Raw genomic sequence first — 15,988 nt, 5'->3', positions numbered from 1 at the left:
TGGAAATGCACCAGCTATGATTTCGTTGTCCTTTGTCTAGGAAGGCGAGTCACAGACTCTAGTTTCAGACTACTTCTGACCCTCAGTCTCCTTGTCTGTGAAATTTGTCAAGTTATGAGGATTGAATAAGATAATCCCAGAAAAAACACTTGGTGCAGCCCCTGGCACATGGGAAGTGCTCAGCATGTGCTATTATTATTATTATGATCATTATTATTATTAAAATATTTCTGGACCTTGGGTCCCTGCTTTATACAGGACTTGTCATTGGCTGTGGGGATATGCCAGTGAGTAGAGCTCCAAATAACAGAATGTCAAGTGACAGAACATTTACTGTATACTAATATGTGTCCTTCCAAAATGACCTAAACTGAACTCCCCCACCTTCTGCCAAAGAGCTGAGGCACCACTGCTTGTTTATTACAGTCTATTAATTGATGACGCAGCTGTCCTGGAGGAGGTGGAATCAGTGTCTGCGTCTTGCGTCCTGTGGCGTGAGCAAGGCTAAGATGTGGGTGAGAGTTTTAATCCGCGAGCGCTCAGGCTGTGGCAGGCTGCCAGCAGAGCACTTAGCACAACCTCTCCTCCCCTCCCATCTGTCTTCACTCCTCGCGGACTCTCAATGCCACTGAATGCTAACAGGCAAAATGTATATGATTTGAGAAGACCCAAAAGGCGCGGCGAGAACAGCACCAAACAGAATCTGTCTCCTGAGATACCAGAATCTCTCCGCGCTCCACCCACCCCCACAGAATGTTAAGAATTATTTCCAAACTTCATCTAATTCATATACTATGATATCTCCACAAACAGCCATGTGCAGGCATGGGCTCTGACGATATCTCACATTTAACTAATCTCCAGCTTCCAAACCCCTAGGATCTGGTGATAAATTCTGCAAATACTGGTGTCTGTCCCGTCCTCTGAGTGTCTGGAACCTACTGAGGTTTGGTTGGGAATTATTGGAAATGTTTCTAAAGACTCAACTGAATCTTAGAAAACAGAAAACAACCTATCCCACATTACATAATCGGGCCAGGAAAACGTGTTTCATATTAGAACGGCAGCCAGCAATTTCCTAGGACTCAGACAGAGGTCTGGGTTGTTCATTTGGCTCTAGACCTGCTTAAGAATGACAATATTTTAACCTCTCTGTGTCTCCTCATCTGTGAAGCAGAGACACATTAAGCTGCCCCCTCCGTCACCGACATGCTTCTTTGTATATTGTGCTGTGTCTCTCACTCCAGAGAGGATGAATAAATATCAAAGCATGAGAGTTATTATGCTTCTCAGAGAGGTTGGGAAGATCAATAAAATGTTTCCAACACAAATAGGAAATGAAAATGAAGGCATATCAAGGTCCTTAGGAGCAGACTAGATGCATACAGAAGTACAACATAACCAGCCATGTAATCAAAGAGTCAGTCCCCCCAGAGGCTATCACATCTGTCCACATTCTCAGTTCTCGCAACGAGTCCCAGATGGCCCTCTAAGTAGCACCTCCAGCCCATCCTCCTCTGGCATGTATGGTCACTCCCCTCCCAGTGCTCCCTTAGCACTTATTTCACGATGATACAATGATGAGTTTGAGGAAGCAATGGCAGAATTGCATCCTGGTTACGAACTTGGGCTGTGGAGGAAGGCAGACTTGAGTTCAAATTCTGGCCCCTCCACTTGACCTTGGGCAAGTGATACAAGCTCTCCCAATTCTACTTTTCTCATCTGTAATGAACAGGTAGGAACACCTCCATCATAGGGTCATGAGGGTTAAGTGACATATATACAACACTCACGAGGGCCCAGCACGCAGCAAACCCCCACGAGAATTTTGCAGGATGGTGGATAGGTGGGTGGGAAAGCAGCCAAGCTGGCTTCATCCTGCGCAGTCCCACAGGTGCTGTGTCTCTAAGGGCCCTGCATTTGGTTTAATGCTCTGTTGTCACTGTATTGAAATTCTTAATAATTTTTGAATACAGGGGCCCCACATTGCTGTTTGGCACTGGGCCCCACAAATCATGAAGCCAGTTCTGCTGAGCAGCCACTCTAGGAGTCTTTGCCATCCAACCGAGTTAGAAGGCAAACCTCTGCATGCCCCCACATTTGGGTACTTTTGGGACTTTTGGCAATGATACCACATTTGGAGCAAAATCAAAGATGGAAATACTTGAACCAAATCTGCACCATTTCATAGCACACTTCCAGGTATTGGTTTTAAAAAATGCACCCTCACCACCAAGGAGAAAGTTTCTTCCCCTCTCCTGATGTTTCCTTCCTCGTGGACAGAATGCAAAGAGTGTGATGCTGTCCTCTCTCAACCCCTTCTCCCTCCATCTAGGGAGGTGGAGGGCTTACATAATCAGTTGAGTCAATCTGGAACAATCAGCTGTGCATGCTCAGCTCCGCTCCCGCTTTCCCCTATTCCTGGGGAGGAGATGGTGGTGGCTGTCCTAGGCCAGCCAACAAAGTAAGTGAGTCTGTCTAATTCTGGAGTTTGATGTTAAGGAACCCATTTGGCTCAGACTGAGCCATGCCCTTCAACTAGTCTTACCAGTGAGAGCAGTGATATTTTGCTATTATTCCATTGTCTTACTCCTCAGTTGGTTCAGTTCTTGGGTGAGAAGAGGGTTGTTATTTAATGGACACCCTCAACCACCCCAACAACCACATCAACCCCTGCCATCCACCCTGTGACTCAGGACAATATTTAATTAAAATGCCCCATTAAAACCTTAACTTACTGTAAGGAAGTGGTATAGATACTGGGGAGAATCTTAGATTCCTTGTATCTCCCAGGTGAAAGGCACTGAAATAATCTACTCCAGACCCCTAGGTTCAAGGAGAAAATCTAAGGTTAAAAGCCTGGTACCTTGGTTCTCAAATTGAGTGTGCATCAGAGTCATCTGGAGGGCTTTTCAGAACACAGATTTCTCTGCCCCATCCCAGAGTTTTGGATTCAGTAGATTTGAGGGTGAGGCCCAAGAATGTGCATTTCTACCAAGTTCCCCAGTGATGCTGATGCTGCTGGTCGAGGAAGATGAATCTGAGAACCACTGGCCCGGTGTAAAATCAGTCGGCCTGTTAGCACAGAGCGGGACCGAGAATCCAGGTGTCCTCTGTTCTGGCTGAATGCCCTTGTTGCTCCATCTCCTTGTCTCATGGTTGTGCCTTCCTCAGTTCTGCTGGAAGTTCCCTTGGCTACAGTTTTCATATTCAAGTTCATCTCACTCTCCACCTGAGATGAACTTGCTCTGCCCTCCCAAATAATTCTATGATGAGCCTTGAGCTTCCTAGAAAATAATGCTTTAACAATACAAAGTATTTCTGGCACTAATACACATTATGAAAAACATGACAAGAGAGAGTGTTTTATGAAGAAAAATGAATGCAGTGAAGGATACACTTAAAGCAAATGCAATCACGCCAGGGACCAAGAACCCAAAAGGTTGACCCATCTTTCTGATCCTTCTATGGTGTCATCTATGTCTGGTTCTTTTGCCAAACACAAACAAGAAAACTGCTTACACTTACCCACAGTCTTGGGAGCCAAGTTTTTTTCAAGTCCATCTTCTGTGAGCTCTCTTTTATTGACTATGCATTATTGATCTAGAAATTACAATTATGACTTCAAAAAACAAGGAAAACAGGGCCAAGGGATCAGTTCCCAAACCCCACACCCCCACCGCCTTCACCAGCCCCGCATCAAGTGAGGGTAATTCTGCCCAACTGTCCCTTCACTCCAAACCCCATCCAGGAAAATGTCACTTGTGCTGCAGGCTCAGCCACAGAACTATGCAGAGATCTCTAATTACAAGGACTTGGCCGGGCAACCTAATTCACAATAAAATGCTCTGGGAATTCGCCTAGACCAGCGCTGTCCAATAGAAAGAATGTCATTTTAAATTTTCTTGAAAGTAGCCACATTGAAAAGGTAGAAAGAAACAGGTAAAATTAATTTTAATACTATATTTTATTTAATTCAATACATCCAAAATAGTTTCATCTCAACACATAATCGATATAAAAATATTAATGAGGGGCCGGCCCTGTGGCCAAGCAGCTAAGTTTGCACGCTCCGCTTTGGCGGCCCATGGTTTCACCAGATCAGATCCTGGGCGCTGACCCAGCACCACTCATCAGGCCATGCTGAGGTGGCGTCCCACATGACGCAACTAGAAGGACCCACAATTAAAATATACAACTAGGTACTGGGGGGCTTTGGGGAGAAGAAGGGAAAAAAAAAGATTGGCAACAGATGTTAGCTCAGGTGCCAATCTAGGAAAAAAAAATATTAATGAGATAGTTTAATTTTTTCACACTAAGTCTTCAAAATCAGCTGATCATTACACATACAGTACATCTCAATTTAGATGAGCTACATTGCAAATGCTCCATAACCATACTGGACAGTGCAAGACCAGACCTTGGCCCAAACAGACATTTTGGAGCACGTTAGAAACTACTTAGATAGAAAAGCAGCTCAGCTCAAAATGGGATCTCTGGGAGGAGCAGACAGGCACCATCCCACCTGGGTCCTCCTGGCTTTCTGTGGAGTTCTGACTGTTACTAAAAGATTTGCGTGTCCACAGCAAGTGTTCTTTTGGACTAAGCTTCTTATTTTTGTTTTTCCCTGAGCCTCTGATTTTAATATACCACTTCCCAAATCTACAGAGCTCAGGAATACAGATATACAAATCAATTTTGTTTTTTGGGGGGGGAAGATTAGCCCTGAGCTAACTACTGCCAATCCTCCTTTTTCCTGAGGAAGACTAGCCCTGAGCTAACATCCGTGCCCATCTTCCTCTACTTTATATGTGGGACGCCTACCACAGCATGGCTTTTTGCCAACCGGTGCCACGTCCGCACCCAGGATCCGAACCTGCGAATCGCAGGCCGCTGAGAAGCCAAAATGTGTGAACTTAACTGCTGCGCCACTGGGCCAGCCCTAAATGAGTTTTTGAAAAACAGAACATCCTCATCCTCCCACAGTACCTACCCAGTGGATGGTCCCTTCCTTTCCCCAGAAATCTAACCAACATGCTGTTTAGATTGAATCCAACAAGTAAACTTGATTACATGAACAAGCCTCACCATAGAAGATTCTAAGATGTTGGCATAGAGATCCACAAACGTATATATCAGTCCACATGCACATAGACGAGAAATGTACACACATGAGATTTATCCTCTACTTACACTTACAAAGCTTACCAGAACATTGAGTTTATGTTCCTGATTGAAATTTTCCACAAATTTCCAGTTTTCTTGGGATCAGACAAGTCCACAATGTGCAGAAAGATGTTCTAAACTAGAAAACAAAAAAAGTTGTAAAGCTTTGTTAAAAAAAAAAAAAAAAGATATAAGCAGAGGCCGGCCCCACAGCATAGTGGCTAAGTTCGGCGTGCTCCACTTCAGCAGGCCAAGTTCATGGGTTCGGATCCCAGGTATGGACCCACATGCCGCTCATCAAGCCATGTTGTGGCAGTAACCCACATATTAAATGGAGGAAGACTGGCACAGATGTTAGCTCAGGGCTAATCTTCTGCAGCAAAAAAAAAAAAAAAAAAAAAGAGCATAAAATACTAGTACATGGTTTTAAAAATCAAAAAGTTTGGAATGATACAAAATCAAAGTAACAGTCTCATTTCTCAGAAGTACACCATTGCTCACAGTTTCTTGTGAATCATCCAGAAATATTTTAAGCACATACAATATTTATAGGCATTACATATTATATATTTAAAGCATTATACATATATATAAAATATATGTGTGTATGTATGTGTGTCCTTTTCCATATAAATAAGATCAGACTATACCTGGTTCTATATCCTTCTTTTTCACTTAACAATATGTTTTTGGAGATTTTTTTTGTTGTATATAAGTCTATCTTTTAATGGATACGTAACATACTTTCGCATGGATGTGTCATCGTTTCCTGCTGCCAATCATTTAGGGGTTTTTGTCAATATTTTGCTCTTAAGACAATTCCTAAGGCACATTATAACTATAAGATGACAACTTCCTCTGTGACTCAGTCCTTGTTTATGACGCTCATCAATTCCTGCCTTGTGATACAGTTATCTCTGGATGCAGCTCCCTCCCCCAGTAGACTCAGAACTCCTTGATGGAGGAGCCATGTGGAATATCCCCCTTTTCCTTTATGGGGTTCACACAGCCATACACGTAAGTGACACAATGTATCTCTGTCCCCAGCACACGAATCAGACTTGTATCCTCAGTCTCTAGTGAACGCAAGGATACCCCACTGAGCTCCGCCAGGCATCAGTGACTTATCACCCACTCAAGGCAGAGATTTCTGCTGCTGCAGGGACCTGAGAACTGAATCCACAGGCAAGATGCTGAGCAACAGCCACAATTCCTTGGATAAAGCAGAGAGTTCAGTGCCCTGCCTCAGTTTCCCCATTAATCGAGCCATAGAACCCAAGGCTGTAGTCAGAATTTCTTTCTACTGATCTCAAAACATTGTTTTTTCACCCTGAGACAAAGGCTCAGAGAATGAGAAAACAGAAGCAACCCCACATTTTCGTGACTCAGAAGGTCTGTAGTCAGCTTGAATACCATATTCAGCTTAAGTCTGACACAACTGAGTGTTCCTCCACCTTCAAGGGATAGGAAAAGCCTTGTCTGTACAGGACCACACTCTTTTAAAAAGACTCTGAAGGTCCTCGCCCAGCCAGAGCGGACACAGGCTGCTGACTCACTCCTGGGCCGGCCCTGAGCCTCTACCCACGATGGCAAACTGAGTCTAGACCCTGACCCTTTCATCTGACACCTTCCCCCAACCAGCCCCAGACGCCCTCCCACCCAACAGTGCTGTGTGATCACACAAAATCCAGGTTCAAAAACCAACAAAATTCAAGTGAACTAGACTCAGTTCCACTTTGGACATTCTACAACCTGCTTAAGCTTTCTAGGAGCACCTGAAGTGTCTCAGAATTAAAAAGAGGTAGGAGCAGGGAAGACAGAATCACTGCCCTAGACAAATCAACCACGGAGCCTGGTGAAATGAAGCATCATGAAAAGGGCAAGGAGATCATCTCTCTCCCTCTGGGAGAAAACAGGAAGCCAGAGGGCACCCAGAAGGAGAAGGCAGCGGTCAGCTGTGATCAGGAGAAGGAACCAGGAGCAGGCATATGTGTATAAAAATCCCCGATGTGCTGGTCCACAGATGACAATGCTGGCCCTAGGAGCACTAGGCCCCACTGTCCTCACTCTTTAAACCCTGGGGTACAAGTGCTGTTATTGAGATGGGACAAAGCTCAGCAGGGCTCCTTTCTGTGGAAGAGATACCATCTAGCTGCTGTGGGGCCCAGGACTCACGAGGTGACATCATGGGAACCCCTCTACCAACGTCAGAGGGTGAGTGTGATGAGCAAATGGGAAACAGTGGATGAATGTGCCCTCAGGAGTAGAAACCACCATGTAGGTACAAGGTGGTAGTTAATATTCATGTTGAGTACTGGGGAAGCTAACTCAACCATTCTCCACAAGCTGGAATTCCATGTTGGCCTGGGAGAGCTGGAGAGTGGAAACACCTGTTTTTCATCTTGGTGCTTTGATGTTGACGGGATCAATCCCCACAAGACATAGGGCACATTGACAGCACCTTCCAGCCACATCGGGAGTGTGGCAGGAGTTAAATGTTGCCCGGGTACTGTAGCTCTGTGATCTTTCTCCTCAAAACCCATTGCTCCAGTCTAATCGATGAGAAAAGCATCAGACAAACCCCAATTGAGGAACAGTATACAAACCACCTGACTGGTACTCCTCAAAACTGTCAAGGTCATCAAAAACTAGAAAAGTCTGAGAAACTGTCACAGCCAGGAGGAGACTAGGGAGACATGACGACTAAATGTAATGTGGGATCCTGGTTGGGATTTGGGAACAGAAAAAGGGCATTGGGTGAAAACTAAGAAAATGTGAATGGACTTTAGTTAATAATCATGTATCAATATTGATTCATTGGTTGTAACAAATGAATCATGCTGATATAAGGTGTTAACAAAGGGAAAATCTGGTATGGGGTAAATGGGAACTCTGTACTATTTTCACAACTTTTCTGTGCATGTAAAACTATTCTAAAATTTAAAAGGTTATTTTTTTTTTTAAATGTTGCCCAAGGAGATAACTGCCAGACAAGTGTGGTGCCCTTCTATCCAGGCGGCTAGATGGTAATGAACTACAACAAGAAGCTTGAGGAGGGTCCACTCTGACTTTCTCCCCCAGGCCCATGGGGAACATTGCGCCAGAGACAGTGGGCTGGTGAGCAGGGAGCCTGCTCTGTGACAACAAGCACTCCTCCCCCAAGCTTGGGGCCACACACGCCCCCTCTAGAAAGAGCACCTTGGCAGGACAGTCCACACACCTGATCTTACCAAGCCAGTGTGTACGAGCAGCTGATTCCCACGTGACCTTGAGCCTTCCTGGGGGCCCAGCTTGCCTACGCTCACTTGACTCAGCTGGCCTGCCACTCACTACCCCCAGGCCCTCCTGCCCAAGGGACCATTGCCCTTCGATGTCCACCCAACCACGCAGCCAGGACCAGCCCCTCCAGTGTCCTCACTGCTCTGCCTCACACCTCTCGTGCTTCTGGGAGCATGCCAGTTTCCAGCTCCCATGGAGGCAGGGCCAAAGCACTGATTAAAGAGAACTAGGGAGCTCGAAGCAGAGAACGTAAGGTTGGGAGTGGTAATAATATTAGTATAAACAATACCAATAACACCAATAATAATAGCTTCTCCTACTGATTGAGAGCTATACGTTCTATGATACCCTGAACTTCCCATGTCTTAGCTCTTACCACGTTAAGTCAGTCAGCATCTAACAGAAACTTCTTTCAATAGAGGGAATTAAATGCAGGGATAAACCTGGTTTCCCAGGGTATGAAACGAGAGGAGAACTGCACTGGGACTGGAGACGTCTCCCAGAGATCAGTAACAGCAGGAAGCTCCTGGCAGCCCTAGGCTGGAGGAACAACAGAGGAGGTGGTGTGACCTCGGCCCAGGAACCATGGTGGCCACCAGCAGGAAGCACCACACAGGAAGTCCCCTGGCCACTGCCAGGGAAGCCAAATATCCTGTTTCCCGCTTCGTCCCACCTACGGATCTTCCTCTAATACCCCCATTGGCCAAACTCAGCTAGAAGCCGGCTGAGATGGGAGCTGCTGGGTCCACACCATCTGCTCCCCCACCCACCCCCCAGTGTGGTTCCGAGCTGAGCAGGCAGGCCCAGGGCGGCCCACATGCTTCACTGAAAGTGCCTGTCAATCACTTGAATCCCCCCAAGACTGTAAGGGGCTGTATCTGTCTCTCCAGCTCCCAGCACACTGCCTGACGTATGGTCCATACTCAACTATATGCTCAGAAATGAATAAAGTAACATCACCCTTATTTTTCAGATGAGGAAACTGACGTTCAGGGAAGCTAAGAACACTGCCCAAGCTCACAGGACTAGTGGATGCAGAACCAGGACTCAAATCAGAGCCCAGCTCCTTTCTACATCCCACGCTGTTTGCGTGTGGGGCTGCCTATGAATGAAGACCAGCTGAAGCTGGGGAGTGGCGCCGCTTCACAAACAGGGAGGAGCGGTGCATCACTGGCAGCGCCTGGAGGATGCACTGAGTCAGGGGAGAAACATCCACGGGGATGAGCAGTCAGGCACTCTCAGCCCTGGGCCCTCCAAGCTCGCAGGGCTGGAGGTCACTCATACACACAAAAGATGGGGAAATTACCCGTGCGTCTGTTCAAATCCCACTTGTGTGTGTGTGTGTGTGTGTGTGTGTGTGTGTGTTGGGGGGGGGGGTAGGGAGGGAGGGCAGCAGGTGAAGGGCTCCCTCTCTCCCTCCCTACCCCAGGAAACCGCCTTTCAGCTCTATATCCTTCCCGAAGACGGTGGAGTTGGATATAAGGATGGCTCAAGATTACAAGCAGAACCACACTGTCATCCTCCTCCATATAAATCCGCTTCGTAAAAAATATGGCCCAAACCACAGCGGGCTGGAATCTAGGCAAGCCCTCCTCTGCCGGTGACCTGGGACTAGTATTCTTGTTGCATTCTGCAGCAGGGCGGCACGAAGTTACCAGCAGGCGACAGGCAGCCTTCCGTCTCGGGAACTGCGGCTCCGGGTTGCAGCGGCACTTGCGGACATCAGCGGAAGCTTCAGACACCCTCGCGTGCGCCAGCACTCGGCCTCCGTAAGGCAAGGCATCGGATGGCGTGAGACCACGAGGTCTGGTGAGGAGTTGCAGGAACAGCCACTTGCTTTGAAAATGCTATTTTAAAAAATTAATAACCTTAATGAGCAGATGCAAAATATTCTACTCTAGCTTGGGGCAATTTTTTTCTTTGGCCATAATCCAAGCCTGAGGGTGCGGGGGCGCCGTCTGCCCCTCCCCACGTCCCTCCCACGGGCCCCTCAGTGGAGCAGCAGCGGAAGTGGGGCTGCTGGACAGGAAGGTCCACAGGAGAGAGGAGGAAACCCCCGTGGGAAGGAAGGAGGACGTTCTTCAGTGAAAGTGAGGGGCCCCTCGCTCCACTTTACACTTCCCACCCAGGGCCAGCATCGTGGCGTACAACTGTGCAGGTACACAGGCCTCACATTCAGAAGGAACCCAGGCTTGTTTTAATGCTCTGCCTTCACTATCTTGAAATTCTTAATTTTAAACAAGGGCTCCACGTTTTCATTTTGCACTGGGTCCCACAAATTACGTAGCCAGTCCTGGTTCCAACTCTCTCAGGAGAGAAAGACCACAAAATGTGCACCAGGTCTGAGAGCTCTTGTTAGAAAGTGGCTGTCACCATCACCAAAATGTTGTTTGTTGTCCCTCTTTATTGGAAGGCCACTGGGTCAGTTCACAGCCTGGCTGGCAGCAACTGAGTTGCCCTTAATGTGTCCCACGGATGTGGGCTCCTTCTGGGGTGGAAACCCCTGCAGTGCCATTGCCCCGTATAACGCCTCTGCAGCAGGGACTGTCCACTGCCTGCTGGCTTCATGGGCAACCCAGAGCAGGGGGTCAAACCTCGGTGCCTCCGCTGTCCTGGGTCAAACCCTGCTGCTGAGAAGCACTGGCTCCTGCTCTCTGTTGGCTGTGGCTGCCTCCACTGCAGAAGCACAAACATGGGCCATCGCCAACCCAGGGAACACAGGCAGGAGTCCAGCCCTGTCCCAGCTGACCCTGGAGGCGAGAAACCCCTGCAGGAGGGGAGAAGAGCAGTTCACCTGGTCACTGCTGTCCCTGATGATCTCACCTTTGGCACCTTCTGCTCGGTCTTGATCTCGACAAACCAGGTGAACTGTGCCACCTGGTGGAAATCATCGAAATCATCTGTGAGTTATAGTCATGGCTATAGCTATGGAGGCCAGCTTTTCCAAATGAAGAATTTAAGATATATGGCTCACAGAAAGAAGACCTGAAATTGAGACTATTCTGGAAATCTAGATGGATGCTCCCCACAGTTAGAGCAGCAGGCATAATATTGAGGGTGATCCTGGAACCTGCCCTCCTGCATACCTGGTCTGACTGACAGTGCCTCTGGGATGATGTCCTGATTTTTTTAAGGATCTGAACACATGAAGGATGAGAAGCGTCAGTCTTGGTCACATCTGCATCCCTAGCATCTCCTGGTGGTACCTGACACAGAGGTCTCAACCTGGCTGTACTTTAGACTCACCTGGGAAGCTTTTAAAGCTCCAGATGATGGGGCCAGGCCTGGGTTTGTTTTCAGAGCTCCCCAGCTGAGTCTAATGTTGAGCCCAAGTTGAGAACCACTGGCCGAACAAGGAGCAGGGACTCAACAAATATTTATTGGATGGTTGAATTCACAAATGGCACTCAGACTATTCCAGCAAAGGCCATACTATCATCAGTTAAGGTTTATCGAAGAGGAATGCCTTGGCTGCGGCAGTCAAGAAGTAGTCATTGCAGAGCCTGCTTTCTTCCCTTAAAATAGCCCACTTCATCAAACGGGGTCTGTTTCACGGGAAGCTTCCAGCTACCTATGTAACCAGCCCCTCCCCCTCCCCCCTCCCCCCAGCACTTAGAGTACTTCCCAGTTGCTAAGATGCAGTTAATCCTCGCCCTGACTAGGCAGATAATTAAATACAGCTCCAAATGGTATAATATTCCCCTGGAAAATGCCTAGCTCGATTTTAGAGAAAAAAAATAAAACATCCTGGGCATCTTGAAAAGTGATAAATTCCCAACTTATTTTTCCAACTTCTGCTGGAACATCAATTTTTCCTGGAGAAGAGGCTCTGGAGAGGCTCTTCTAGCCACCACAGTGCCATGTGGTGACCCAGGGCAGCTGAGTTCTTGCAGGAAATTCTGGCATTTACCCAGAGGAAGACTTTGGCTGATTAAATAATTTATGGGGCACCCGGCAAGCCTCTTCACAGAACCAAGGTTAGGGAAGAGAAATAGGAGGCCACGCCCAGCTGCTCTAACCCTGCGGGCCGGACACCAGGAAGGAGGAAGGAAGGTCAACCCCTCCCCTCTCCAGTTATTCTGAGGGCGCTGGTTCTTAACGAGGGTCCACAGCCAAATTGCAGTGGACTCCCAATTTCCCCCCATCCACCCTCCCCACCTGCCATTCTCATTGAGGAGATATGGGCTAGGGACAAGTATCTACATTTTTTAAGTTCCACTGGTGACTCTGATGCCCAGGGTTGGCTGGAGCCCCTCACTGCTCTTAATCAGAAAACATTGTGATGTGTGGCCAGCCCACAAGCTCTCTTGTGCGCTAATCAAGTATCGAGGAAAGGTTCCTTCAGTTACTTGCTCTGTCCGCCTCGATGCACAGCTTAGAAAGCTGGCAGCTGTGCCGATCACCACGGGACCACTGTCCAAGACTCCTGGCTGTGCTAGCCGGGCCCTTCCTGACCTGCCTGTGACATAGGGCAATCTCCCCAGTGTGGGCAGGCCACAGGCTGGCTGCACGGTACAGGCTGCTCACCCCACTTGGCTATTTCAGGGGTAGTTGCTTTTCCAAAGCCACTGTTCCCTCCGATGACTCTTCCAGGAACTTGGACCTCCAAGTCATAAGGGACAAAGTCCTCGGATGCAGACGCATAGCCACTCCTGGAAGCAGCAGACCCACAGAAAGAATGGCTGTAAGGAGCCGGGAATACAAACCACTGCAGGGAGAAAGCCTAGCTCTGGGGTGGGCATGATTGCTCTCTCCCAGCACATCATACAGTTCCTTCCTTCCTTGGCCTCCCTGGTCTCATGAACAATATCATCTTCTCAGGGCCTACACTTCCTGTACCCTTAGCTTCCTGAACTTTTGAAAATATTTGGAGATTCCAACAATTTGACATCAAAACTACCTTTCTTTGCTGCCTGTGATACTGGGAAGTGCTCCCCCCCAAAAAAATCCTTCGATAGATGGATTGTTTTGCCTTTATCCCATTTGAGGGTGGGGGTGGGGTGCCTAGGAGGCCATCAGCATCATGCTATTGCGTGGCAGGACAGGGAGCCTGACCTCACTGTAGAAGGACCACAGCTAAGGGGAGGAGATTTGCAAGTGGGGAATGAAGGAGGAGGAAGGTTGGGTTCTTTGAGCTCTGCACCCCCGCAGAAGGTGCGAAGGCTCCTTCAGGGCTACAGGGCATGTGCTGCACAACCCTAGTGGGCACCAGTCAGATGGCAGTGATGGGAGATGTGTATCTGCCATAGGACAAGTTTCTGGCAGATGACAGCAAAGCATATTGAGGAGGTGCTTTTTCTAATTTGCACAAAAGCATCCTATTGGATAGATGCAACCCTGCATTCCTTAACTGTTTCTGCCTTTTGAGGTACCTCTTCTTCCTTTACTTTCCTAGTATTTCCTGCTTACAAAATTGGCAGAGGGCAGTGAAGGCTGAATGGAGGGGGCCTGGCAGGAGGGGGCCTTGAGGGCAGAGCTCTCCCCACACACCAGCAGGCCAGGTCTCAGAGCTTGCATCTCTCACCCAAAGAGCAAAGTGATTTCTCGCCTGCAGTGTAGGACGGGAGTCTTTCCCTTGAAAGGTCCACAAGAAACCCAGTGCCCTCCCATGCATGCTGTTTACACACACACTGCCAACAGCTGGTTTCCTGCCCCATGCCCTCGTAAAGCTCAACTGCCAATTACACGTCCTGGACTCTGTGACGAGGCCAAAGAATGTTTACGAGCGTGGCTTTGGTCTGGAAGTCACTGCCACAGGAGCAGTCATCGCAATGTTTCTTTTCCCAGCATCTATAACTCGCCTGAATGTCCGGGGCAGCTCAGAGAACGCCCTTCCCATTGTTTCTGCTGCTAGTGGCCCAGTTAGTGGGGCAAGCAAGGCTTCCGACTATTCCAAAGCTTTCCTGAAAGGCTGACTTGAAACTAAAAATAATATCAATAACGGGCTTTGGATGGAACAGCCTGGGTTCAAATCACACCTCTGCCTTTTAATAGCTGTGTGATCTCAGGTGTTGGCTTAACCTTTCTGAGCTCCTGTCTCCTCATCTGCAGAAAGGAGATAATAAGAGGTACCTCTTGGGCAGCCTAAAAGAGGTCATGTATGTAAGGCATTTATCGCTGCTCTTGGAATAAATTAAGATATCAGTAAATAGTAATTGCTATTATTATTACTGTTATTAATGATGACATTAATAGCTTCTGTGTTCAAAACTGAGTTCCTCATTTGGCCCCCAGCCCTTCAAATCATTAGGAACTTTGAGAGCATTTTAAACCATAACCAAAGATGAAGCTAGAAGATTCGTTTTCCCCCATGAGAGGTGGGTCCCAGGATCACTGTGAAAAGGATTTTCTTGAAGAGGCAAGAATTTCCTAAGAGCCAGGGGCCTGGACGTCAGTGAATAGGGGCCTAGCCAGGAGAATGCACTGGTGGGGAGCATCCCAAACCACAGCAGAGCCAGAAGAAGAGTGGGCCACAGAGAACATGCCAGAACCTGGCCCCAAAGATCCCCCTCCTCCAGAGGCAGGAAGCTTACAGGCTTTGCTCTGTGACACCCGGCTAGAGAAGCCCTTGGCCTCTGGGCCACCATGTGGATCCTATTAGAGACTCAGGTTTGCTGAGGGAGGCACCTGTAGATTAAACCTCTTCCTCCAACTCCCGGCTGTAAGCTTTGCCAAATGGGTGGTGCCAGGCTGGCCTGCAGGCCCTGTCTTACCCTCCCTCTGTCCTGTGCCTTGGCCCTTTGTCTTCAACACAAGGATTCCATCCTGGTCCAATCTGTTGTTAATAATAAGACTTGGCTATTTTGTATCCCCCCGCCCTCTTTTTTGGGAAGCATTTTATCTTCACAAACTCTTGATATCAGTCCCTATTTTTCAGTGCAGAGATAAATGACTTGTCTAAGGTCACAAGATGGAGGTGATAAAACCAATGGAGGTTTTCCATTCTTCCAACACCCAGCCGAGTGCACCTCCTACTACACCAGTGATGCTCAAAGGTGCTTCCCAGACAAGCAGCATCAGCATCACCTGGCAACCTGTTAGAAATGCCTTGTCAACAGTTCAGGGTGGGGCCCAGCAATCTGTGGTCTCACACGCCCTCCAGGTGATTTTGATTCACACTGAGCAACCACTGTACTTAGTGTTTCCTGAACCCCTGACAATAGGAATCGAGCTCCCCGGCATCTGTTTCCCCCAACTGACCCAATACGGAATTCTTAGGTCCCACTCATATCTGTCACGGGCATAGGAGTCTGTCTGGTTTTTTTTGTTTTTTTTTTAATTGCCCCTGGTAATTCTTAAGTTCAGGCAACTTTAGAAAACAGTGAAGGGATCCTGCTGCCTAGGGGCTCAATATAGGGAAGCTTTATAAAAATCCTGGTGTGCTGAGAAAAAGCACTGTAAACCCAAACTACAGACTCTCCCACTGGAATCAAAATAAGGTGTTGTCTTTCCCTCCAAATCACTAAATGCACACCAGCAGGGAGACCTAAGTCTGCATCCTCATCCCCCTCCTGGAAAGAGTCTAGGGAGAGACTTTTAGAAG

The 15,988-nt window shown here is 47.9% G+C and overlaps 1 protein-coding gene across 1 annotated transcript in view; it reads right to left on the bottom strand.

The window, feature by feature from the left end:
* Positions 1–13,962, bottom strand: part of DHRS12 (dehydrogenase/reductase 12) — a 29,066-nt gene extending 15,104 nt beyond the window's left edge. The window contains 6 exon segments of the mRNA XM_070579459.1: positions 3,529–3,603; positions 5,196–5,258; positions 5,261–5,300; positions 11,240–11,322; positions 12,973–13,153; positions 13,855–13,962. Coding sequence (XP_070435560.1) covers positions 3,529–3,603; positions 5,196–5,258; positions 5,261–5,300; positions 11,240–11,322; positions 12,973–13,153; positions 13,855–13,962 — 550 coding nt within the window.
* Between the last annotated feature and the right edge of the window lie 2,026 nt (positions 13,963–15,988).

This window comes from Equus przewalskii, chromosome 16 (assembly GCF_037783145.1).
Source record: "Equus przewalskii isolate Varuska chromosome 16, EquPr2, whole genome shotgun sequence".
In the NCBI taxonomy this organism is placed as follows: domain Eukaryota; kingdom Metazoa; phylum Chordata; class Mammalia; order Perissodactyla; family Equidae; genus Equus; species Equus przewalskii.
This window is presented reverse-complemented; position numbering and strand designations above follow the sequence as displayed.